Source organism: Phyllobates terribilis, unplaced genomic scaffold (assembly GCF_046119375.1).
Source record: "Phyllobates terribilis strain yellow unplaced genomic scaffold, ASM4611937v1 Scaffold_2__4_contigs__length_985480577, whole genome shotgun sequence".
NCBI classification, from domain to species: domain Eukaryota; kingdom Metazoa; phylum Chordata; class Amphibia; order Anura; family Dendrobatidae; genus Phyllobates; species Phyllobates terribilis.
The window spans coordinates 627852989-627878196 of record NW_027362762.1 but is presented as its reverse complement, the minus strand read 5'-3'; the positions used below and the strand labels follow the sequence as shown (position 1 = coordinate 627878196).

Below are 25208 nucleotides of genomic sequence, written 5' to 3'. Positions count from 1 at the left end.
CCCCCAAAACCTCCCCCAAGTATTATGTCCCAATAAAGACATGACAATTAAATTTGGAAAATTTTGGCAGCAGCAGCCTTTTATTTTAGCAAACCGATAATAAAATTCAATGTTGATATAATAATAGTAAGGTCCTTGAAGCTCCCAAAATCTTGTGATTACCAAAAACAGAAACCATAAAGCATAATTACTCCCAGCCATTACCCCACTGGCTTGGGAGCACCATAACCCAAAGGGTTCCAATGTACATTTAAACTTCCAGGGACACAACATTTCATTGCCATAAGTCCCCCGCAAAATCACCAGATCAAAAACCATGTTTTCCAAAATTAAGAAATCCATATCCTAATGGCTCCCCCAGACCAGTTTAGAACCAACTTCAAGGACCCCCAAACCGCCGCAACGATGGCACTTTGAATACGTAAAATGCCCGAGACCACCCTTAAGTGAAATGTTACGGGCTATGGACCATGGGCCCATGCTATGTACCTTTCAATCCCTTCTTGCCAACCCAATACCCAAAGGTCACTGCCTACCGCATTCAAGTGCTCACCATATGCCAACCAAAAATCATCTCCACCCTTCTCCAAATCGAAATGGCAAACAGCAATGCCCCCATTCTGATTAACAAAATTCGAAACTGCCCTATTCACTTGTACCCGCACCTTATTAAACTTTTCAAATGACCGAGCATTCCGTCAGCACTTTTGTGGGACGATTTCTGACCAAACCGTATTGATACCTGAAAATTATATCCAAAAGGTACAACTAATCATGTTTAATATCCTTAATCAAATCTCTAGAAGGACGAACTCCGAGGTCATTACCCCCCACTTGTAACACCAAAATATAAGGTGCCCTAACCAGACGAGCGCTGCAATGCACTTCCTGCAACACCTTGCTCCAACCCATACCCCTAAAGCTGAGCCACCTTATTACCGCCTTGTTCCAGGATCCAAATCAAAAGAGGATCGAAACCTGAAACGAAAACACAAACGAAGCACAATCAAGCTTTAAATGACACTAAATGATCATTTAAGTCCAGCCACTTTCCAATTCCTAATGGGGTAACCTTTCAACTAAACTTTTGAGGCCTAATATAAACCATATACCGCTTGGACTCCCAACGCCCGATACGCTGCACCGTTTCAGCGCTAAGACCACACACCGCTGCCTCTGTCACTGTCCCAATGTGAAACGAATGTGATGCAAAACGTGATGCATCTAAACCCTAAGTCTTCAAACACTTCTGAAACACTGCAATAAACTGGTATTTAGACAAGAAGAACCACACAACAAAGGTCTACCCCACTAGGCCTTAAAAAGCTGAAGACAACATAACGGACACATTTCCAATTCCGAAATCGCTCCCAAAACTACCCATTTTCCCCTTACCTTCTTGATCTGTTTTCGATTTCCGAATCAAGGATTCTATAGACTGCGCTGTGGTCACAACATCCATCATCAAAATTCCTCCAATAACTTTCTTGCTAGAAAATACAATCATCCCCACCCTTTATGCACCAAAGAAAGCGAACAAAAAGGCTAAGCAAAAAAGACAAACCTCAAACTCCAAACTACAAATAGAACTCAATATCCCCCCTAACTGTTCCAGGACCCCAAATTAAACCAAGCACCTACTATTCTTGTGACCACTACCCGTATGAAAACCCTTCAATGCCTGTTTAATTAAAAAACATTTAGTCAAATCACTCTGACCATGCAACTTGAAACCAAAAGTCAGGGCCACAATAACCCGGGAAACCTTTGCCGATGAGCAGCCCTAGGATGCTCACTGACTTAGTCACATCAACAGCACACCTACTAGATCCTTGTCCTGTAACCTATTACCAAAAGGTGTCAAAACAAATCCTCCCATAAACACCATACCGACTGATAAGCCGCACACATGCCAGTGGCCAAGGAAGACCTGATCAAGGATTCCGCAGCTCGGAGACCACGTTACGAAGGGTAATCCAGCCCTTTGTCCTCTGCCTCCGGGGTCAACAGCCAAAAGAGCTCCCACTGAAAATAAGAGAGTGAATTAGCAATGGAATCTGCATGCCTGGCACGTGAGATGCTGTAACAGAAGCATTTATTTTAAAGACACGTCAACACTTGCTGACGAAGTATGCGAATCACCGGAGGGGAAGATGAAGTAATGCTATTGATTGCACACACTAGCCCCATATTATCACAATTAAAACATACCTTCTTATACTGCAGCTCCCGTCTCCATAAATGAACTGCCACCAAAATGGTGAAAATTTAAGTAGTTCAATATTTATAACTAAGTATTATCTAAACTACTCCTCTGGTCATTTAGCTGCACACCACTGACCATTAAAGCAGGCCCCAAAATTGAAACCACCCACAGAGTCTGTATACAAATCAAGCTCACAATTTTCCACCACTTCCATAAGCAACGATCGGCCATTACATTGCTCTAAAAATTCCCCCAAACTACCAAATCGGCTTTGTGATCAGCAGATAATAGAACGTAATGATGGGGAGCTCGCACTGCAGTGGTGACACTCACCAACCTTCTAGAAAAAAACTCTATCCATAGGGATGATGCAGCACACAAAGTTGAGCTTTCCAAGAAGCAACTGCACTTTCCTCAACGTGAATTTTTTTAACCCACTGTGCCCTGGCTACCTCATCCTTCAAAGCCGCCACCTTCTTCTCTGGCAGCCGATATTCCCATTTCAGTGAGTCAATAACAATTCCCAAAAAATGGATACTCGTAGTCAGACCCTCCATTTTACCAGGCGTTAAAGGGACTTCAAAACGCTCCGCCATCCACTCAATTGTCCTAACAATGGTCTCACAACAAGGAGAATTACTGGGGTCGATATCTAAAAAATAATCCAGGTAATGGATGATTGAATCATTAACTGAAACATCCTGAATGACCCATTCTAAAAAAGAACTGAATGCTTCAAATAGCGCACAGGATAAAGAGCAGCCCATAGGTAAACATCTATCCACAACCCCCCCCAATAATAGCCCAACAACCGAACACTATCTGGATGAACAGGCAATAAACTTGTCATTGGACTCAATGTTCATTTTGGTCATCAATGCTCCCCTCCCACAACACCTAACCCAATGCGCCGCCTGGTCAAATAAAATATGAACCATGGAACAAAGCTTCGGATCAGTCCCATCATTTACCAACATCCCCTGAGGATAAGATAGATGGTGAATGAGCTGAAACTTTATTTGGCTCTTTCTTGGGTACAATCCCCAAGGGAGAAACCGTGAGGTCAGCAAAAGGAGGTTCTTTAAATGGCCCCGACATACAACCCACAACAACTTCCTTGCCTAACTTTTCAGAAACCATACCCGCATACTGATCCGCTGATTTAAGATTCTTAGGAACGCTGGAAATTTTAAATAAAAAAGGAAGAATTTTAAAACCTTCCTCAAAACCAGACAACCTTTTCCTTGTCAGGATATATTTTTACATAAGGGAGCATCATGATTAGTTTCACCGGCATCTCCCCCATGGGTATTACTGGTACCTGACTTTGCCTTATTCTTTTTGAAGCATCTGGCAGCACCGTGGAAGGAACCACTGCAGTGAGAGCAGAGATGCTTGAATTTACAGTTTTCGCCAAATTTACACTGGCTTTAATTGAATTGCCAGCATAAACCCGGCTTTTGAATTCTCAGCAACCCTGATTGGCCTCCGGTCCCTTGCGTTCCCACCTTACTAGTGGACTGGCTGGCAACCCCGGCCCTCACATAAAAGGAATGACCAAATCTAGTAGAAACCATCAACCGTAATCCAAAGGCCGATGTCTTTTTAATCCCACCGTATGGCGGGACGAATAGCTTTCCGTTGACGGAACTGCTCAGGATAGCGGAGCCACGGTTGTCCCCCTAAATCCTATGAGCCTCCCCAATTGAGTCCATATAGCAGAATAGGGGAGAGCAGTTCTCCAGGGTTTTTTCACCTATAATGGTAGCCAAAATAGCGAACACCTGAATCCAGTTAACAAATGTTTGAGGAATCCAGCGCCATCTTCTCTTTTACTCATCCTCCTTCTTGCTATCTTCCTTTTTACTGTAATCTAAGTTAAATTTTTCCATCGGTAAAATAGAAATAATTTCGAGGTACTCTTCTTTCCATATTTTTTCCCTTCAAAACAAACGTAGACTTCGCTATGCGCCCTGTCATCAAGATGAATCCTACACTCCTTCTCCTTTTCAGTCTGCACTGACATCGACACAGGGTCAGAAACGAGACTTGAGACCCCGATATTACTAAGCAAACCGACTCTGCCTGCTAGGTTGAGGAATGACCTACACAGCCAAGTGCCCAGGAGTTGCCCTGACCCCTTCCAAACTAATAAATAGATCCCTGACATTGGCCAGCACGTCCCTTACTCCATCACTGCCCAAATCTAAGCGACCCTCAACTCCCTGACCTGAAGCTAACAAGCCTACCCCCTGACCAACCCCAACTCCTGAAAACATAAAAATAGGAGAAAACGGACACAACAAAGAATAATACTCACCGGGCTGCAAAGTAGCTGTGATCCCTCCTGCCGAAGATCCTGAATCCAAGCGTCCATCTGCCTCACCGAGTATTCCTGCTGAACCCCCAGCTGCCTGAGATCCGAACACTGGGGCTATGATGAACCGAATCGCCTGAGCCCTAAGAGGCCATAGAACGCTGGAAGGGACTGATGAAAAAGCTGAAGGTGAACCAGCAAGCTGCAGTTGGGCAGATGACCCAGCGGTGAACAGCCCACCGTCTGATACACCTCCTGGCTATAGCATCTTTAGAACGCTGCCTGGCACCGACATTATGGATGGGAAATTTCTATGAGGGCTTCCCATATGGGCCAGTAACCCCCCAGGGAAAAAATTATCGCCTCTTACGATCCTGGCGTAGTACTGCTGGAAACCAGTAGTCACAGGAACAGCAAGCGGTAGTAAAATTTCTTGTAGATAGCAAGGAGTTGTAGGAAACAATCCATAGATAAATTAGAACAGACTGGGTAAAAATTTTCAGGAGCTGGAGACTGAAGCTTAGCTAACAGCTAGACATAATACTCAAGCAATGAATGAGAGATCCATGTGGCTTTCAGTAGGGCCAAACAGGAAACAAGATGGATTCCAAAGATTCAGAATCTGCCATCTTGGAAAAGGGCAAATGTAGAACACAACAGCAGCCTCCAGTGTTAAGGAGCGAAACTGCGGCACAATTATTAAAGTGAACAATAGCAGCCACTAGTGGCCAAACTGTAGAAGGCAACAGAATTCCTGACATCGCCAGTTTGCTGGCCATCCAGGGACATCTGACAGTCATCAGGAGAGGAAGCGGTGGGCCACCAGACCGGAGCATCGCCATAGTGACCCGCCATGACATCATGAATCCCAGTAGTCTCGGCATGTGAAAGCTCTACCCCCGTTGCGGGCTGAGGCCTGCTAACCGCCAATGTACTCAGCCTGGCAGATGTATTCCTCCCAGCCTGGGGCTTACTCACATGCTTCTTTCCAAGCGCCCGGCCTGGAGGGTCCCCAGCGGGGCTCCTGTGCTGAGCCCAGGGAGCCATGTCGGGAGATGGTCTTGTGGGAGGACGTGACCGACGGGAATGCCGCATGTGCAGCAATGACGCAGCCACCATCCCCATTCCCCTTCCGATGATGCCAGCAACCTGTGTCTCCAGCCAGCTGGGTGGATGTGACTCAGACACAAAATGAAAAGATTGAGTCAGTTTCTCCCCTTTTTATCTGGTTTCAGGTGTGATTTAAATTTTACCCACACCTGTTACTTGCCACAGGTGAGTTTGAACGAGCATCACATGCTTGAAACAAAGTTGTTTACCCACAATTTAGGAAGGATGCCAACAATTTTGTCCAGACGATTTTTGGGGTTTTGTGTGAAATTCTGTCAAATTTGCCTTTTTTTCTGTTGTTCCAATACACACAAAGGAAATAAACATATATAACAAAACGTGTAATTGTAATAATTTTCTGGGAGAAATACTTAATTTTCTGGAACAATTTCAAGGGTACCAACACTTTCAGCCATGACTGTATGTTATCCTTTCTGTCTTCAGTGATGCACATAGACTTAGAGAGAAGATTTATGGGCATAGGAATAGTAAAAATTAAGACAATTTTTGACACCTGCACACTCTACCATCGTTTGGTGGAGGTTGTGGTATTCGCTACTCACTTTCTACTTCCCTGGTTACTAACTTACAAGACTTAGTAACAACCTTAAATGGACCCTCTGGAGACACGGGGTCTCCCGTGGGCAGAATACTACTCAGACAACACAGGGTGAGAGTAAAACAGTGTGGCAATACTAAATTGAACCACCCACCAGATAATAACATATAGAACAGTTCCAGCAAATACACATGGTGGTGCAAAATTACAGAGTCTCACCCTTCCGCGGACTCGCTGAGATTAAAGCCACTGCAACTTCGAGGCTTCCAGGGCTGACTACCCCCACCTGTGGCACCCCACTTTTGGCAGGCACCCACAGAGAGGAGGTAACGACAAGCTTAGGTCCATTGAGGTATGTGACAAGGTGATGGGAGGGTCCCAACCTGGCTTCTCTAAACTTCACCTTGGTGTCAGAATACCGGAGGGTCCCAACCTGGCTTCTCCAAACATATCCATTGGTTCCAGGTGACTGGAGGGTCCCAACCTGGCTAAACCAAACATATCTATAGGTTCCAGGCTATCAGAGTGTCCCAACCTGGCTACTCCAAACATCTCCATGGGTTCCAGGTGATCGGAGAGTCCCAACCTGGCTACCCTAAACATCTTAATGGGACCAAGTAACCGGAGAGTCCCAACCTGGTTTCCCTAACCATATCCCTGGGTGAGGTGATCGGAGGGTCACTATCCTAGCTTCCCCAAATGAATACATGGGTTCTTTGGTAATCAATGGAGCAGATCTGTATTCCTCCAGCCAGAGCTGTGATCCCTTAAGCTGGCACCCTGTGGAATCCAAATCTATGTCCCTCTTGATGGATGCATGGTGTCCTGTAGAGCTGTCACGTAGAATGTTCCTGGTTGTGGTTTTGTAGAAGACACCTCAATACAGAGGCATATCCCCCTTATATAGTTCACAATTGTCCTTCAAGACATCATCCATAGGTCAGGAGGAAAGGGATAATGATATTAACTCGCATTACTTGAGCATCCACAGTTTATCCCCCAATGTTGTCTTGCAAAAATTGACGGATAAACTATAAATACCTAAACAATACAAATCAACACAAATCAACAAACTGCATGGTCTGGTATAATGCGTAATCAACATATTAGCAAACATCATTGTTCAGTGTTCCTGAGTCCCTGATAATGGTCTTTTTTTTGTCTATCCTTGCAACTAACTACTACTTGTATCTTCATTCACCCCAATAGACCATATGGCAATGTATTATATGCCAGTACTCATTTACTTTTTTAATTTATAATTTTTTTATGGCACCAATATTATACATAAATTTGTACAGATTATAAATTAAAAGGTGATCAAAAGCTACAAGGCTTACCACCAATACAGTGAATCATACTGCCCCATATACAGCCCTAAACATATCCTTAAAGGGACTTTATAAAACTGTTCATCCATGCAAAAAAATAGAGCGCTTCTCTAGATTTGCCTAAAAATGTATACGATAACATGTCACTTTGGAACTTCAGCCTAAAGATATAATGTAGTTCTAGTCTTAAATTTTGAATTAGGAAAGTTTATGAATCATAACGAGTTAATGCATCTGTGTATTCTACAGTGAAAATAAAACCTCCTTCTTATGTATGAAGTGTTTTGTGCTTAACTGAAGAGGTAATGAGAGGATCTATTGCTTTGGAAATCAGGGAAAACATAATAATTGTTACTAGGAGCAAGGGCTAAATGTGCCCCGTGCATCGTTAATATCTGTATTGTAAAGTGCACTGTTCAGGTGTTGATTACGTCCATGGAGAGGACCCGGCTCCATATCCAGCTGCCTAGAGAATCACAGAATATCTATGAACTCGTTAATGAAAGTTGCAAAACACTTGAGGCAAACTTATGAATAATGATAAGTAATGTGAATTTAAGAATACTGGGGAGAGCGAAGGAACTTTTATTTAAAGCTTGTAAACTATGGTATGAATGCAGTAACAGAATCCCTTCTTGGACATTTGGGTATGATCACTGCCATAAATGTAATGTCAAATAGGACCACTCTCTAAAACCACCTCTTGAGAGGAGACCTGTCACCCTCATATTAAGTATGGAAGCATGACGTTATTATAAATTGAAAATTGGAAAAAGAGCTACCGCTCATTGTAAATGGAAAAAAAAAGAGTTCTGACCTCTTTTTGTTCTACAACCCCCTGCTATGGACATGTAATTGAGGTAGGTTATTTGATGGAGAACAGACATAAAGTCTGTACAAGAAGCAGGGAGGTGAGACTTTAGTCCCCTGTGTGGATAACTCTTCTGATCTTCAAAATCAACACAGGGCTTTGAAAACAGATGCTTTGGCTCTGGATACCAGTTATAAATATTGTTTTTTTATTTGTAACATGCATAGGTCACATAGTTATGGGAGACATATTTTTAGCATTGTGGCCCTGGGACGAATGCAATGCATAAACTTGCATTACAGTGTAGTCTGCTGATCAGTCCCGAATTAATATCAGCAGATGGAGAACGTCATATATACCTTGTTTTATATCTATCAAAAGGTCAAATCATGATCGAAAACAAGGCATTAATATCTCCTACCTGGGACTTCCATGGGGGCATATATCATTAAGGTTGGGGATCTCAAAATTTTTTAGATCTGATCTGCATCCCATTTACCAGCCCCAATTAAAGTCAACAAGGAAAATCTTATCCGACAAAAGCAGATTCTGAATTATTGCCATTGTTCAGTGCTGTAGGACTGCACCATTTTGCAATTGCAGTGCTCCACTCCACTAAGATCTACGCCATTCCTGTGGCATCAGGTCAAGAAATGTTCTTTTGTTTATACTTTTTTTTTAATGTGATTGCATGTACTGTATTGTCTTCTCCCCTTTGTAATATTGTTTGTATAGTTTTATAAACACTGCCTAATTTTTTGAATTAACCTTTAAACAGCAGTCATTAAGGGGCCTTATGTAATGCACACGCCCGAACTAACTGGCGTGTGCGTGTTTATGTAGTGATCCCACTGTGCCATGAACCGGAGAGTGCATGGAGGGGCATAACTAAGTATCTGCCCGATCCGACCAAGGTCACACAACGGCATACGACGCCAGTGCACCAGGGAGGAACCGAGCAGAGGAACCAGGGTCTACTCCAGGTCAGACTCCCGACACGGCTGTTGACCCACACCGGGGAATACAGAAACAGGCAGACTAGAGCGCAGGCTAGGTAGGGTCCAGTAAAGACTGGGAGACAAATTCGAAACCGCAGACGCGGTGGACAGAGCTGAGCAAAGCGAAAACCGCAGACGCGGCGGACAGAGCTGAGCAAAGCGAAAACCACAGACGCGGCGGACAGAGCTGAGCAGAGCAAAAACCGAAGACGCGGCGGACAGAGCTGAGCAAAGCGAAAACCGAAGACGCGGCGGACAGAGCTGAGCAAAACGAAAACCGCAGACGCGGCGGACAGAGCTGAGCAAAGCGAAAAACCGCAGACGCGGCGGACAGAGCTGAGCAAAGCAAAAAACCGCAGACGCGGCGGACAGAGCTGAGCAAAGCGAAAACCGCAGACGCGGCGGACAGAGCTTAGCAAAGCGAAAACCACAGACGCGGTGGACAGAGCTGAGCAAAGCGAAAACCGCAGACGCGGCGGACAGAGCTGAGCAAAGCGAAAACCGCAGACGCGGCGGACAGAGCTGAGCAAAGCAAAAACCGCAGACGCGGCGGACAGAGCTGAGCAAAGCGAAAACCGCAGACGCGGTGGACAGAGCTGAGCAAAGCGAAAACCGCAGACGCGGCGGACAGAGCTGAGCAAAGCGAAAACCGCAGACGCAGAGGGAGCAGGGCTCTGTTCACACGGAACAGACTAGAAGGGAAAGGCAGAACCAGATACCGACAGGGTACTTGCAGAGAAGTAGCGAGTGGACCACAAACTCACAAACGGAAGTACAGTGACAACGAGCAGGAGTTAGGTACGAGTTCAGACTCTGCAGAAAAAGGAAAGGAACGGACATAGAGAAAAAACAGGTAAAAGATAGGAGAGAGTTCAGACTGGAACTGAGTGTACGGAGGAGACCGACACTGCAGCGGGATACAGGAGCGGGTCTGGGAATACGGCCCCCAGAGAGGCGGGACGAACAGGCAAGGAGCGTGTTCAGACTGGCCTGGAAATACAGCCTCCAGGAAGGCGGAACGAACAGGCAAGGAACGAGTACAGACTGCAGGTTAAGGTACACAGATAGGACACAGTACAGACATGGGAACAGATACTGCAAGACAGGTAACATAGACAGGACCTGGCATGTCAGAGACAAAAGCCAACTGACAGGGCAAGATGCTCAGGCATGGGTTAATTGGAGCAGCTGGTTTAAATACCAGGTGACAGACAGCAATAGGCTGAGGACGCACAAGGGGTGTGCCTGCAGCAGATACAAAAAGCAGGAAGTGATCGGGCGCCGCCCTTAAGCAGCAGACACAGAGGCAAACAGACAGCATGGAGGGAAGCCAGAGAGACATTCTGGACTGGAGATCAAGTGCGCGCTCTTGCACAGTGGGAGATAGACCACTATGCAAGGACGCTGCCAGCTATGTTACAGTACCCCCCCCTTTACGCCCCCTCTTCTTCAGGCCTGCCAGAATGTTCCGCAGGGAATTCGAGGGCCAATCCTTCACTTCAAGGAGATCACTTCCACTGTCCACTGGAGAAACTGGTCTCATCTGGTTAGCTAGGATGCTACCTCCTATCCAGCCATCCTCAGCAACAGACGAAACGGGTGGAGTATCAGGACCAGCACACAGGGAAGTCTCTCTCCACTTATTATCAGGTAGCACCCCAGAGGGTTCAGGAGACAACTGGAAGTCCTCCGCCGGGTTGGAGGGGTGCAGAGACTCGGGGGTAACCTCTGCTTCGGGGTACATCTTGTCAAGCTCACAGGATGAAATGGGCGAGGTATCAGGTACAAGGTGTAGAAAAGTCCCTGTTACCTTGTTATCTGGTGGTACCCAGGAGGATTCAGGAAACAACTGGGGGTCCTCCGCCGGGTCAGAATAGTGCAGAGACTCAGGGGTAACCTCTGCTTCGGAGTACGCTAGGTCGGACTCGCTAGATGAAGCGGGCGAGGTATCAGGTACCGAGTATCGGAAAGTACCTGTCCATTCGTTATCAAGTAGCACCCCGAAGGGTTCAGGAGACAACTGGAGCTCCTCCGCCTGGTTGGAGGGGTGTAGAGACTCAGGGATAACCTCCGCTTCGGAGTACACTAAGTCGGACTCACTGGAAGAAGCGGCCGAGGTAACAGGTACCGAGTATAGGAGAGTCTCAGTCCATTCGCTATCAGGTAGCACTCCGAAGGATTCAGGAGACAACTGGAGGTCCTCCGCCTGGTCGGAGGGGTGTAGAGACTCGGGAATAACCTCTGCTTCGGAGTACACTAGGTCGGACTCACTGGAATAAGCGGCCGAGGTAACAGGTACCGAGTATAGGAAAGTCTCAGTCCATTCGCTATCAGGTAGCACCCCGAAGGGTTCAGGAGACAACTGGAGGTCCTCCGCCTGGTCGGAGGGGTGTAGAGACTCGGGGATAACCTCTGCTTCGAGGTACATCTTGTCAAATTTACAGGAAGAAATAGACGGGTTATCAGGTAAGGGGTGAGAAAAAGCCACTGTCTCTTTGTTATCTGGTGGTACCCCGGAGGAGTCAGGAAACAACTGGTGGTCCTCTGCCGGGTCAGAAGAGTGCAGAGGCTCGGGGAAAACATCTGCTTCAGAGTACACTAGGTCGGAGTCACTGGACGAAGCAGGCGAGGTATCGGGTACCGAGTATTGGAAAGTCTCTGTCCATTCACCACCAGGTAGCACCCCGAAGGGTTCTGGAGACAACTGGAAGTCCTCCGCCTGGTCAGAGGGGTGTAGAGACTCATGGGTAACCTCTGCTTCAGAGTACACTAGGTCGGACTCACTGGACGAAGCAAGCGAGGTATCAGATCCAGGATATAGGAAAGTCTCTGTCCATTCACCACCAGGTGGCACCCCGAAGGGTTCTAGAGACAACTGGAGGTCCTCCGCCTGGTCGGAGGGGTGTAGAGACTCGGGAGTAACCTCTGCTTCGGAGTACACTAGGTGGGACTCACTGGACGAAGCGAGCAAGGTATCAGGTACAGAGTATAGGAGAGTCTCTGTCCTTTCGCTACCAGGTAGCACCCCGAAGGGCTCAGGAGACAACTGGAGGTCCTCCGCCAGGTCGGAGGGGTGAAGAGACTCATGGGTAACCTCTGCTTCAGAGTACACTAGGTTGGACTCACTGGATGAAGCAGCCAAGGTATCAGGTACCGAGTATAGGAAAGTCTCTGTCCATTCGCTACCAGGTAGCACCCCGAAGGGTTCAGGAGACAACTCGAGATCCTCCGCCTGATCGGAGGGGTGTAGAGACTCAGGGGTAACCTCTGCTTCGGAGAACACTAGGTCGGACTCACTGGACGAAGCGGGCGAGGTATCAGGTGCAGGGTATAGGGAAGTCTCTCTCCAGTTGTCCTCAAGTGGTATCCCGGGGGATTCAGAAGGCAACAGGGGGTCCTCCGGTGTGAATACTGGGTGGGCAGCAGTCTCTTCGGGCAGGAGAACTGGTGCACTACCCACGCACATTACCCGTTGGGGTTTCTCCGGGATACAGGGAGATGAAGCTTCAGTAGGGACTTCAAGGTTGGGGTCAGGAGGTCTCAGGGAGGACAGACCCTGGTGTGACGGCTTGACTCTACGTCTAGCACGTCTGGACTGCCTCTTGAGGTTGGGAGAAGTATTCCGGAGAGTGTAGTCACCCTGTGAGGATTCTGGGTGGGCAGTAGTCTCATTGGGCTGGAGGACTATTGCGCTACCCACACACATTACCCATCGGGGCTGCTCCGGGATACTGGGAAGTGAAGCTTCAGCAGGAGCCTCCGGGTTAGGATCATCGAAGACCATTAGAAAGGCCACCAGGAAGGCCATTATGTCTAGGACGATAGGATCCTGTGCGTCCCATAGGGGAATGATCCAATTCAAGGCATTACCCACTAGGTAAGACATCATGAATCCCACCTTAACCCGATCTGTGGGAAAACATAGAGGGTAGAACTTGAAGTGTAGCATGCATTGCTCCACAAATGCACGACTCTGTCTTAGATCCCCATAGTAACGTGGCGGATCCGCAGGAACGAGAGCTGATAGATCCATCTGGACGGGTGCGTAATTCGCCTGGAACTCAGCTAAGGAAAAAAAAAAATGTATTTATTTATTTTTAATGCACGTATTCGCTGGAAAACATCTCAGAGAGCGAAGGCCGTGGGGCTCAACGGGAACCATGGCCTGAGCATGCTGTAATGCACACGCCCGAACTAACTGGCGTGTGCGTGTTTATGTAGTGATTCCACTGTGCCATGAACCGGAGAGTGCCTGGAGGGGCATAACTAAGTATGTGCCCGATCCGACCAAGGTCGCACGACGGGATACGACGCCAGTGCACCAGGGAGGAACCGAGCAGAGGAACCAGGGTCTACTCCAGGTCAGACTCCGGACACGGCTGTTGACCCACACCGGGGAATACAGGAACAGGCAGACTAGAGCGCAGGCTGGGTAGGGTCCAGTAAAGACTGGGAGACAAATTCGAAACCGAAGACGCGGTGGACAGAGCTGAGCAAAGCGAAAACCGCAGACGCGGCGGACAGAGCTGAGCAAAGCGAAAACCGCAGACGCGGCGGACAGAGCTGAGCAAAGCGAAAACCGCAGACGCGGCGGACAGAGCTGAGCAAAGCGAAAAACCGCAGACGGGGCGGACAGAGCTGAGCAAAGCGAAAAACCGCAGACGCGGCGGACAGAGCTGAGCAATACGAAAACCGCAGACGCGGCTGACAGAGCTGAGCAAAGCGAAAACCGCAGACGCGGTGGACAGAGCTGAGCAAAGCGAAAACCGCAGACGCGGTGGACAGAGCTGAGCAAGGCGAAAACCGCAGACGCGGCGGACAGAGCTGAGCAAAGCGAAAACCGCAGACGCGGCGGACAGAGCTGAGCAAAGTGAAAACCGCAGACGCGGCGGACAGAGCTGAGCAAAGCGAAAACCGCAGACGCGGCGGACAGAGCTGAGCAAAGCGAAAACCGCAGACGCGGTGGACAGAGCTGAGCAAAGCGAAAACCGCAGACGCGGCGGACAGAGCTGAGCAAAACGAAAACCGCAGACGCAGAGGGAGCAGGGCTCTCTTCACACGGAACAGACTAGAAGGGAAAGGCAGAACCAGATACCCACAGGGTACTTGCAGAGAAGTAGCGAGTGGACCACAAACTCACAAACGGAAGTACAGTGACAACGAGCAGGAGTTAGGTACGAGTTCAGACTCTGCAGAAAAAGGAAAGGAACGGACATAGAGAAAAAACAGGTAAAAGATAGGAGAGAGTTCAGACTGGAACTGAGTGTACGGAGGAGACCGACACTGCAGCGGGATACAGGAGCGGGTCTGGGAATACGGCCCCCAGAGAGGCGGGACGAACAGGCAAGGAGCGTGTTCAGACTGGCCTGGAAATACAGCCTCCAGGAAGGCGGAACGAACAGGCAAGGAACGAGTACAGACTGCAGGTTAAGGTACACAGATAGGACACAGTACAGACATGGGAACAGATACTGCAAGACAGGTAACATAGACAGGACCTGGCATGTCAGAGACAAAAGCCAACTGACAGGGCAAGATGCTCAGGCATGGGTTAATTGGAGCAGCTGGTTTAAATACCAGGTGACAGACAGCAATAGGCTGAGGACGCACAAGGGGTGTGCCTGCAGCAGGTACAAAAAGCAGGAAGTGATCGGGCGCCGCCCTTAAGCAGCAGACACAGAGGCAAACAGACAGCATGGAGGGAAGCCAGAGAGACATTCTGGACTGGAGATCAAGTGCGCGCTCTTGCACAGTGGGAGATAGACCACTATGCAAGGACGCCGCCAGGTATGTTACACCTTAATACTTAGCGCTGCTTTTTAAAGGGAATCTGTCACCCCCCTGGGCGATATCAGACCACTACTATGGCCATACAGGTGATAGAAATGCGCCCCGCAGTGTACTGAGCTGCCAGGACCTGCAGTGACGTCACGAATCAGCTGATGGTCACATGACCATCAGCTGATAAGTTCCGGCAGTGATCAGCTGATGGTCACGTGTTCCCACGGTGTCATCAGCTGATCAACCCCAGTGACCTCCTGCAGCAGCATGTATACTGACCGGGGGTTATTTTACACCCCTGTCAGTATACATTGCTGCCTTCTACAGCAGTGACATCAGTGATGGCTGATGTCACTGCTATAGAAGTGACCCAGATCGTCAGGGGACACTCGTTGGTGGTGAGTGGACTGCGTCCTTGACGGCGGACAAGTGAGGAATATGTTTGTTTAATTTTTTTTCAGGAGATCGAGAGCTTCGCGGAGGCATGTAATACGAAAAATTGAAGAACCAAGAGTGTTTTATTTCATTAAAATACTTTATTCTGGCCACGTCTTTTATTGAAAAGGCGGCGACGATTTTACTACGCGGTTAGTAATGAGGGCGTCCACTACTAACCTGGGCTTCACGTCAGCCGCCAATACAAGGCTGACGTGAACCCCAACCACATTACCCCACTGCCACCGCTACAGGACAGTGGGAAGAGCGAGGCTAAGTACCAGATTTGGCACATCTTATGGATGCACCATTTCTAGGACTGCTGAGGGCTGATATTAATAGCCATGGAGGGGGCTAGTATCGATGGTCCCTTCCCTGGCTATTAATATCAGCCAGCAGCTGTCTAGCTTAACCTTTGCTGGTTAGATTTTATTAGGGGATCCCATGTCAATTATTTTCTGGGGTCCCCCTGTAATCTAGCCAGTAAAGGCTAAAAAAAACAGCTGTGGGCTGATATTAATAGCCAGGGAACTTTTTTGGCTAATGGCCCTTTCCGCAGCTACTAATATCAGCTCTCAGCGGTGGGCTTTCCTCTGCTGGTTATAAAAATGATGCAGGAGCCCACCCCATTTATTCTGCATCCAAAATGTTGCATTCTATTGAACGCAGCTAAATTCAGATGTGTTCACTGAACCATGCATATTTTCCGGATTTAATACTTTCTAGTGGTCAAATTTCTGTTGCTCAGACTAGCGAATCCGCAAGAGAATTTGACATGCTGCGGTCCTGAAAGGCGTGCTGCATATCAGTGTCCACCAGTGAGTCGCAGCCTCTGATGCACACATAGTGGATATGGGATTTCTAGAGATCCCATCCACTATGCTGTAACATCTGGACACTGCGGGTTTTATACTGTGTAAACACACAGCGTCAAACCTGCAGTGGCTCCTCACCATGGTCACGTACCCAAACTCACCCGCAGCATGTCAATTTCTGTAGCGAACACGCTAGTCTCTGCTGCAGATTTTGACCGATTGAAGTGTCATTATATGCAGTGGATTCACATGTACCGACAACAAAAGTGCGGCATTAAAAGACGGCGTTTTGGAGGCAACATAAATACGCTGTGTCCAAAGCGCTGCTGAATGCTGATCAGGGGCTGTAGTGGCTAAGGAACCCGCTGTAAAATGTTAATTATGGCCAGGGAAAATGTTTGCCTAATGGCACCTTCCCAGGCTAAAATTAACAGCTCACAGCAGTCGCATAAATTACATGAATAGAAATGCTAATGAAGATTGGGTGAATGGGACCAGCTGACACCTAGCTCTTTTGTTTGGTTATGTCAGGCCTCTTCATTACCAAACTTAATTAAAGTAAAGAAAATAGTTAAATAAACGTGGGTAACAAATTATAAGGTTATTTTTTATAGTGTTTCCTCATGAAATAGTAAAAACCTAAGGCTAAAGCAACATTTTTGTGAAAAAAATGTAAAATTTCAATATGACAACCTAATGTTATCATATTAGGTACCTGGGGGTTCAAACTTTTAACCCTTCTAGCATCTTAACAAAATAAAATGATGTTTGAAAAATGATGCAAATGTAAAGCAGACATATGGGAAATGTTATTTATTAATTATTTTGTACAGCATGACTAACTGGTTTAAGCATATTAAAATTGAAAGTGTGAAAATTGCGAAATTTCAAAATGAATGAAGAAAACTGAATCTAAGACCAACTGAAGCAAAAGCAAGAACAGGCAAACACATTTATGAGTTAGCAAATCTCACATTAACAGTAAAACATAATTAGATCCCAACAATGCAGAAATCTCATTTGAAAATACAAACGGCTCAGGTATAAATTAATTAAAAACAATAAAACTAACACAAAAGCAAAAAAAAACATTTAATTTATATAGTTTTCAAACGTTTCTGTAAAAGCAGCATCGAAAAACTGGACAAGAGGCGATTTAATTGTACTATAATAAAGACAGGAGCTAATTCTGAAGCAATACAGTATGCAGATAATTACGTTATGGTTTTACTATGATCCTAAATAATTATTCTTCACTCATGGAAACCACAGGAGAACGTAAATCACCCGGCAGACATGTAATTATTGTGAAAAATAATTGAAAACAAGATCAGTTCCTGTGAATGTACTGTATATCAAGCTCAAAAATTCAATTTGCAATATATCTCATAATATAGAACATTGCCGCTGGCTTTAATTTGTCCCCCTGAAGAAACTGATATGAAAAGCAAATTTTCTGTGATGAATAAATAAAATGATAAAATCTCATGGTAACATTAATTCTGTAAATTCACAAGACTCATCAACTAGAGACAAGTCTCCAGAGACGGACAACCACCACGGACAGCTTCCATATATATATACATTCCTATTGTTTCACCTCTTACTATTTTGTTATAATGAGGCTGTAATCATTACCCAACACTTTCATTGATTGGCTAACATAGTTACATAGTGTGAGGCAGTGACCGGGATCGTATACGAGGGACGTTATATATCCCCCAGAATGTGTACAGAGACCTATTAAATCCATTGGAGTGCATTGCAGTCACAAACTCACCTGCGGCTGCAATGCAGGAATGAAGGTGAGCATTGACCTGGTCAGGCTATCTGGCTAAGGCAGAGTAAGTAAAACCCGGCAGGGCCTTCATTTCTTGGAGGAGGTCACAGGAGGAAGTGGGGCGGCCTCCTCCCTCCAACCCGGGTTTTCCAGTGGCTCTTGCCACAGGTCCTTTAAAACCCTGCACTAAGGATTAGTGTTGTTCTATGTTGCAACCTGCTAGGAGCATAGCAGGAAAGCTCAGCAGGATTGAGTGTGGCTGAACCACCGCCTGGGAAGACCCTGCACCTGTCAGGCTCTGAGCGGCCCGATGCGGCCGTTGCCCCCGGCAACCGTTGTTTATGGACTCATGTTAACCCGGCTGCGAACCGGAGGACTTTCTGTTTACCCGTGAGTTCCTGAATAAAAGCTGTTTATTTTGGACTTGCTTAGGTCACTGCCTCAGTTTCTGCACGATGTGAACAACACTGCCTTACAATAGTTACAGTCTTCGCTAACTGTAACTGCTCCCTGCACTGCCTCAATGACTGGAAGCGAGCGGCTACAAGAAAGATGCAAGATCATTTTCTCCCAGTAGCCACTCTTCCAGTACTCTCCCAGCATCTATCTCCTCCCAGGACCTGCGCATGGCATGCAGGCCTCCTGGGAGAATGCTTAGGGCATGTGCGCTTCCTTCTTCTTAAAGGGGCCCCAAGCGCTTCTGAAAAAATGTCCCCAGCCAATATCTGGAAAACATTGGGTATATAAAGCACCTTCCGCAAATGGGAGGTGCCATAGCAATGTTAGTATCAGTGAGTTTCCTGCTACCTAGTTGTAAGGTCCCTGTACCTGTGCTCTTTGTATCCTTTCCTGTCCATCCTGTTAACTGACCCTGTCTGCACCTGATCTGGTCTGTCCTGCTGTTCCTGTACTGCCTGTGCCTAGTCCTGATCCTGATTCGTCTGGTCTGGTGCAGCTAACTTCACCTGCTCAGTCTGAACCAGCACCTGTGATCCAGCAACCAAGTCCACTCAGTCTACCCGATCCAGTACCTGTCCTCTCTACCAGTTGCACATTCCACGGTTATACAGTTCCTGGCCATTCCTGCTTCCCTGTCCCTTGGGGGCCAGCTGCTGCGGCTCCAGGGTCTGTACTAGAGTAGCATTTGGCGTCCACCTGGGTTCAAGTCTAATCACACCATCAGGGGCACTAGGGAGGAACCAGGTGTTTGCTTATTTACGCCCCTCTAGGCTCTCTCCAGACCTCGGCACAGTGGTTTCACAACCACGTGCGTAACATATTCTACAGGTGGAGTAACTGTGTATATTATCTTGTGATACATATCCTTTTTTGATCCTGAGTATATCTTGTGTTATACCCCAGAGTTGTGTCCACTCTGTTGGTGGAGTCATTGTGTACATAATAATTAAATACTTATCTGAACGAATCTCGAGTATACCAGGTGTATTACCCCAGAGCTGCACTCACTATTCTACTGGTGATGTCATTGTGTACATAATAGTACAATACTTATCCTGTACTGATCCCGAGTATACCTGTACTCACTGTGCTGGTGAAGTGACTGTGTATACAGTTTATTCATCTCATATTGATCTTGAGTTACATGTTGTATTATGGCCTTGAGCTGCACTGACTCACTGACTATTCTGCTGGTGGTGTCACTTTGTACATTAATGAATGTGTTAATCTTGTAGAGCGCAGTAACTTGTGATGTAATCATTACAATGGGAACATTGCTGTGACATGACGGTCATAATTAAGCATCCAAGGGGTAACTTTTCTGCTTGCGGAGAGTGACATGCTAAGCATGTCAAGTTGAGGAGACTTTTAAGCCACAATGCTCCTCTAGGAAATATGCAAATTGTCTCTTCAGAGAGGAAGAGAACTAGAACTCTACTGCCACCTATAGGAAGTAGCAATCCTAAAAGTCAATATCGACTCATCAAGGATCCTTATCACATGACTTAGGATAATATCCAAAACCAAAATCTCAAATTGCAGACACTGTGTTTCGGGATACTGCCCCTCGTCAGTGCAAAGTGTGAGATATGGCACAGGTCATAATTAAATGATGGGGCAGAAGACAAGGAAACATTGTTTTCTTTTTTTTCATTTTTTTTTTAATTTTATGGTTTCTCATTGCTTTTTATCTGTTTTCTAGGAAGTCTACAAGTCAGGTATAAACTCAGCAAGGAAGGATCGTATGTCTTTACATTAGACTCTGAGAGACTGGACAACCGAAAGCTTCATCAAGTGAAGATCAGCAGAGAAGGACGGGAATTAACCATACAGGTAAAGTGAACATACAGGTCACAGAGATCTTAAGTTCTGCTGAGCAAATGCACTGAGGACTCTCTTCTGATTCTACTGGTGGTCATTTTATACTTTTCTATAATTGTCCAATAATCCTAAAAATCGAATAGCTATACAAATAGCCTTTTCAGCGAGGAAGAGAACTTGAACTGTAGTGCCTCCTATTGGAAGCAGTGGTCCTAAAAGTCATCATCGACCTTTTAACGAGTCTTGTTATATGACTTAGGATAAAAGCCAAACCAGAATCTCGATTTGCAGACACTGTGTTTCAGGGTATTTCCCCTCGTCAGTGCAAAGTATGAGATCTGATTTGTCTGTATGAGAGGCTTAAGACAGGGATCTAAGGGGAAGTGTCACTCTCCACAAGGCGAAATGCTACCCCTTAGATCTAATAGCTCTCCGTTCCATTATGAAATCATTGCAAACAAATATCAGAAAAAAATATTTGACTTTCTAGTCCCTTCAATGCCTTAATAATAATGGTGATTATTGTTCAGACACCTTATATTTGCACTGTTATGCCGCTGTGTCTGAGGCTTTGTTAATCTGCACAGCATTGATGTTAATATAGTGAATGACCCAATAATTATGAAATTCAAGCACATTGTAAGAGACTTTCCAATAAAGGATTACCCGTGTCAATTACAGGACTTTGGATTATATACTACAATTCATATGATGGAGGGTAAAAAATTATATTTTATAATGTTCTTTTTATTAAAGCTTTAATCATTAATTTTTAATTATTAATTTTAATCATTTAATCTTTAAAAATGTAAAATTAATCACAGGACATCCCTGACACAAAGACTGACTCTTATTCGATTCTTTAGGTTTTATTCACATGTTTTCATTGTTTCAATAGATCTGCCATAGAGATTCAACTTCTTGACATACAGTCCAGTAAAAATAGTCAATTTCCCACTATTTAACATCCACATTTTTTATGTAGACATTAGTGTCTCCAAATTTAAAGGGTTCATTTGGGATTTTTCTTATATTTTGCTATGGGGCTAAGATCTTACAAGCTAATTAACCAGCTGTTTTGACTCGTTGCCGATTTTTGCTGGCTCAGGGTGGCATGGACCACTCTTGCCAGCGATTCTGCTGCTTCATTTGACCTCATGTCGACAGAGCAGCTCTGTCGACAGGACGCTACTGCCGACTTCATGCTGATTGTTAACCGACTCCCCCCAGTTAGACCCAGTCAACAGAGCCAAGCAGTAGAGGAAAAGCTGCTCTTTCATCAACAGAAGCCGCAGAATCGACAGCAGGAGCAGTCCGGGATCACTATAAGCCGGCAGAGATCAGAGCCAAACAGGCAGATAGTTTCTAATTATCTGCCTGTAAGTTCTTAGTCCCATAGCAAAAAATACTCAAAGTCCCGCATAACCACTTTTGGTTATGGGCGGTCCTACTAGTGATTGACAGCTCTACACGCACAGCCATACAGAGAAGATTGTCATTTACTAGTAGGACCGCCCATTGGACTCATATGCATCCAAAAACCAGGGATTTCAATGAATAAAATACAAATTTTAACTTTTCGCACAAAAAATGTGATCAGTTCCTCCAGCTCTGTAACATCCCGACTGCAGATCATTTTTAAAATGTCAATTTCTCTTTAAAATTAAAAAAAAAAGTTATTTGTAGTCTTTATGCTTGATTACTTGATAAGCTTTTGACTGTAATTAGAAAAAAGGACTGTGCAGGTTATTGTAGTCTGTTACCATCAATCTGCATAGAGTCTATTACAGACTACGTATAGAAGGTCTCAAATGGCCGAGAAGTGTTGGTTCTTACTCAAAGCAATTTTTTTTCAGCTTGACAAGACAATTAAACAGAGGCAGAATTTCTTATCAGACATCTACTTTAGAGCGATCAAGTCTCTGACACTGGGACGGGTTCTAGGTGAGTCTCTACTTCAATCATTTGCTCACTTCTAATTTACTATGACTTTATTAAACAGCTTAATAGGAGAAATTGTATATTTGAATTAGATATTGTTTTTTTATCAGGAGAAACAGGACTTTTTTGATCCCTATTAAATATATTCTGTGTTTTTTTTTCTTGTAAGAAAACAAAGATATTGGGTACAAATGCAATTTTCTTCAATTCTATGTGTAATTATTCTTAAGAAAGTAACACTTAGGCTAAGTGTCCACAATGCAGAAATGCTCCGGATTTTTCCTGAGCGTTTCTGCATCTCCCTGGCAGAAAAAATGCATGCGGATTGTACATGCGGATTGTACATGCTTTTTTGCTGCCAGTTAGGAGCATTTGTGAAGCATTTTTAACACACGATTTCGCATGCGGGTTGTCAAGCGCTTTACCAAGAGATTTTAGCATCACTTGGAAAGTGCTTGACAACTTGGTCACACTATATAACTCCAAGCAACCTGCATGGATTTATGTTGTGTGACCACATTACGATGCTGCAAATGCATCATCAACAGTAAAAAAGAGAATAAAAATGTTGAAAAATAAGAAAAAACATTATACTCACCTTCCGATGGCCCCGATCTCCACTACGATGCTTTCGGTGTCTTCGGCGGCTCGTGGTGCTCTAAAAAGGATCTTCTATGACGTCATTTAGTCATGTGACGGGTCACGCGACCGCCAACGTCAGCGTTTTTTGCTCCCCTTCTTCCAAGAGCCATAACTTTTTTATTTTTCAGTAAATATGGCCATGTGAGGGCTTATTTTTTGTGGGACAAGTTGTACTTTTCAATTACACCATTGGTTTTGCCATATCTTGTACTGGAAAACAGTGAAATTGCAAAAAATGTGCAATTCCACATTTGTTTTTTGCTTTTTTACCATGTTCACTAAATGCTATAACTCTACCAGCCATTGTGATTTTCCAGGTCATTATGAGTTTGCAGACACCAAACATGTATAGGTTCTTTTTTATTTAAGTGGTGAAAAAAAATCCAAAGTTTGTTAAATAAAAAAAAAAAAGTTGCCAATTTCCGAGACCTCTAGCGCCTCCATTTTTGGGATCTAGGGCCTAGTGAGGCCTTTTTTTTTGCATGCTGAGCTGACGTTTTTATTGGTACCATTTTGGAGTAGATCTGATGTTTTGATCTACCGTTATTGCATCTTATTGCAATGTTGCGGCGACCAAAAAAACATAATTCTGGCGTTTTGATTTTTTTTTCTCATTACACCATTTACCGATCCGATTAATTCTTTTTATATATTGATAGATCGGGCGTTTATGAATGCAGCAATATCAAATAAGTGTATATTTGATTTTTTTCTTTGAATGGGGCGAAAGTGGGGTGATTTAAACTTTTATATATTTTTTTTTTTTTAAAACATTTTTTTTACTTTTCATTGCTTCAATAGTTTCCATGGGAGAATAGAAGCTGTGATTATCTGATCGCCTGTGCTACACCCAGGCAATCATCAGATCGCTTGTGTATAGCAGAAATGCTCACTTGCTATGAGCGCCTACTGCTGGGCTAGGCTCATAGTACCCCGGCAATGACAACCACAGAGGTTTCCTGCAGACCCCGGATTGCCATGCTAACCCATCGGCGACTCACGATCATGTGACATGGGCGCCAATGGGCAGGACTTATAACGTCCTTCCGCTGCGTCAGTTAGGGGCACATGACAGCTGTACAGATCAGCTGTCATGTCCCCGAAAAGGTTTGGGCTAGTCACCGGAGCCTGTGACGCGCCCCCTGGGTCGTGGGGGTACCCGGAGTTGGGCCTTGTAGATGCTGGGGGTTGTAGTCACCGTGGCTGTGACCCGGTCCGTGACCCAGGGCTGTCAAACCAGACCCCCACCCGGCCTTTAAATCAAATTTGACAACGGTACCCTCTTCTCTGGGGCTGTGAGCGGCCTCGTTGGACTGTCGGGCCCGGGTCTTCTCCTGCAGGTTCTGGGCCTCTAATCTCTCCCACCGCTTGCGCCGTGAACTGTGCTCCTTTTCAAATTGAGCCAGCTGCTGGCTGCAGAACTCCTTGCGGCGGGCCGCGGCTGCCCTGGTCTCCTGGGAGAACCCCATTAGATCCTCCCCCGAGTGATCCCACTCGAATTGGGCCTCCTCCTCCAGTACCTGGGAAGTGGTGGCGGCGGCGGGCTGCAGAGCAGGCAGGAGCGAGGGCTGCTGGTCTTCCACCTCCGCGGACCAGTCCCACCGGTAACGTCGGTACACCCACTCAACGGGCGGGGGAGACGGCTCCTGCAGGGGACGCAGGAGCTGTCCGGGATCGCTGGTGCCCAGAGGTAGCGGCATTGAGGTCTCAGGGACGTGCAGGATTGGCGCGCCCGGGGTTTGCGGGGCTTGCTGCGGGGCCTGGAGAGGGCCGCTGCCAATCATGCCCGGGGTCAGAGGGCGCGGCTTTGCGCCTGGGCGCGGGCTGGTGGTAATAGCGCCCGGGGCTGGAGGGCTTGATCTTGGGCCTGGGCGTGGGCTGGTGGTAGTAGCGCCCGGGGTCAGAGGATTTGCCTGCGTGAGCGGGCCGCCGCTGGTGGCGCCCGGGGCTGGAGGGCTTGGCGATGGGCCCAGCTGCGGGGGTAGGAGCGGGCTGGCGGTGGTAACGCCCCAGAGCAGCGGCTCCACCAGGGGGCCCAGGAGCAGGTCGACGCTGGCAGCGCCCGGGACAGGGAGACTCCTCCTACCTGCTCCCGCGGCCGCTCCTGCGTCTCTCGTCGCCTCCTGGCACTGGTCGGGATCCGCGACGGCTAGGATACTGCCGGTGCTGGGCAGCGTTCTCTGCGGACGGTCCGCCATCCTC

At 46.3% G+C, this 25208-nt stretch overlaps 1 protein-coding gene across 3 annotated transcripts in view; it reads left to right on the top strand.

The window, feature by feature from the left end:
- LOC141221874 (contactin-associated protein-like 5) overlaps window positions 1–25208 on the top strand; it is a 1265469-nt gene that overhangs the window by 1167294 nt on the left and 72967 nt on the right. For all 3 annotated transcript variants that reach the window (XR_012289806.1, XM_073666602.1, XM_073666603.1), the window contains 2 exons: window positions 20305–20435; window positions 22280–22367. Coding sequence is in view for 2 of the 3 variants with exons in the window: in XM_073666602.1 (XP_073522703.1) it covers window positions 20305–20435; window positions 22280–22367 (219 nt within the window). In the remaining variant the exon portion in view is untranslated. The remainder of the gene's footprint in view (window positions 1–20304; window positions 20436–22279; window positions 22368–25208) is intronic.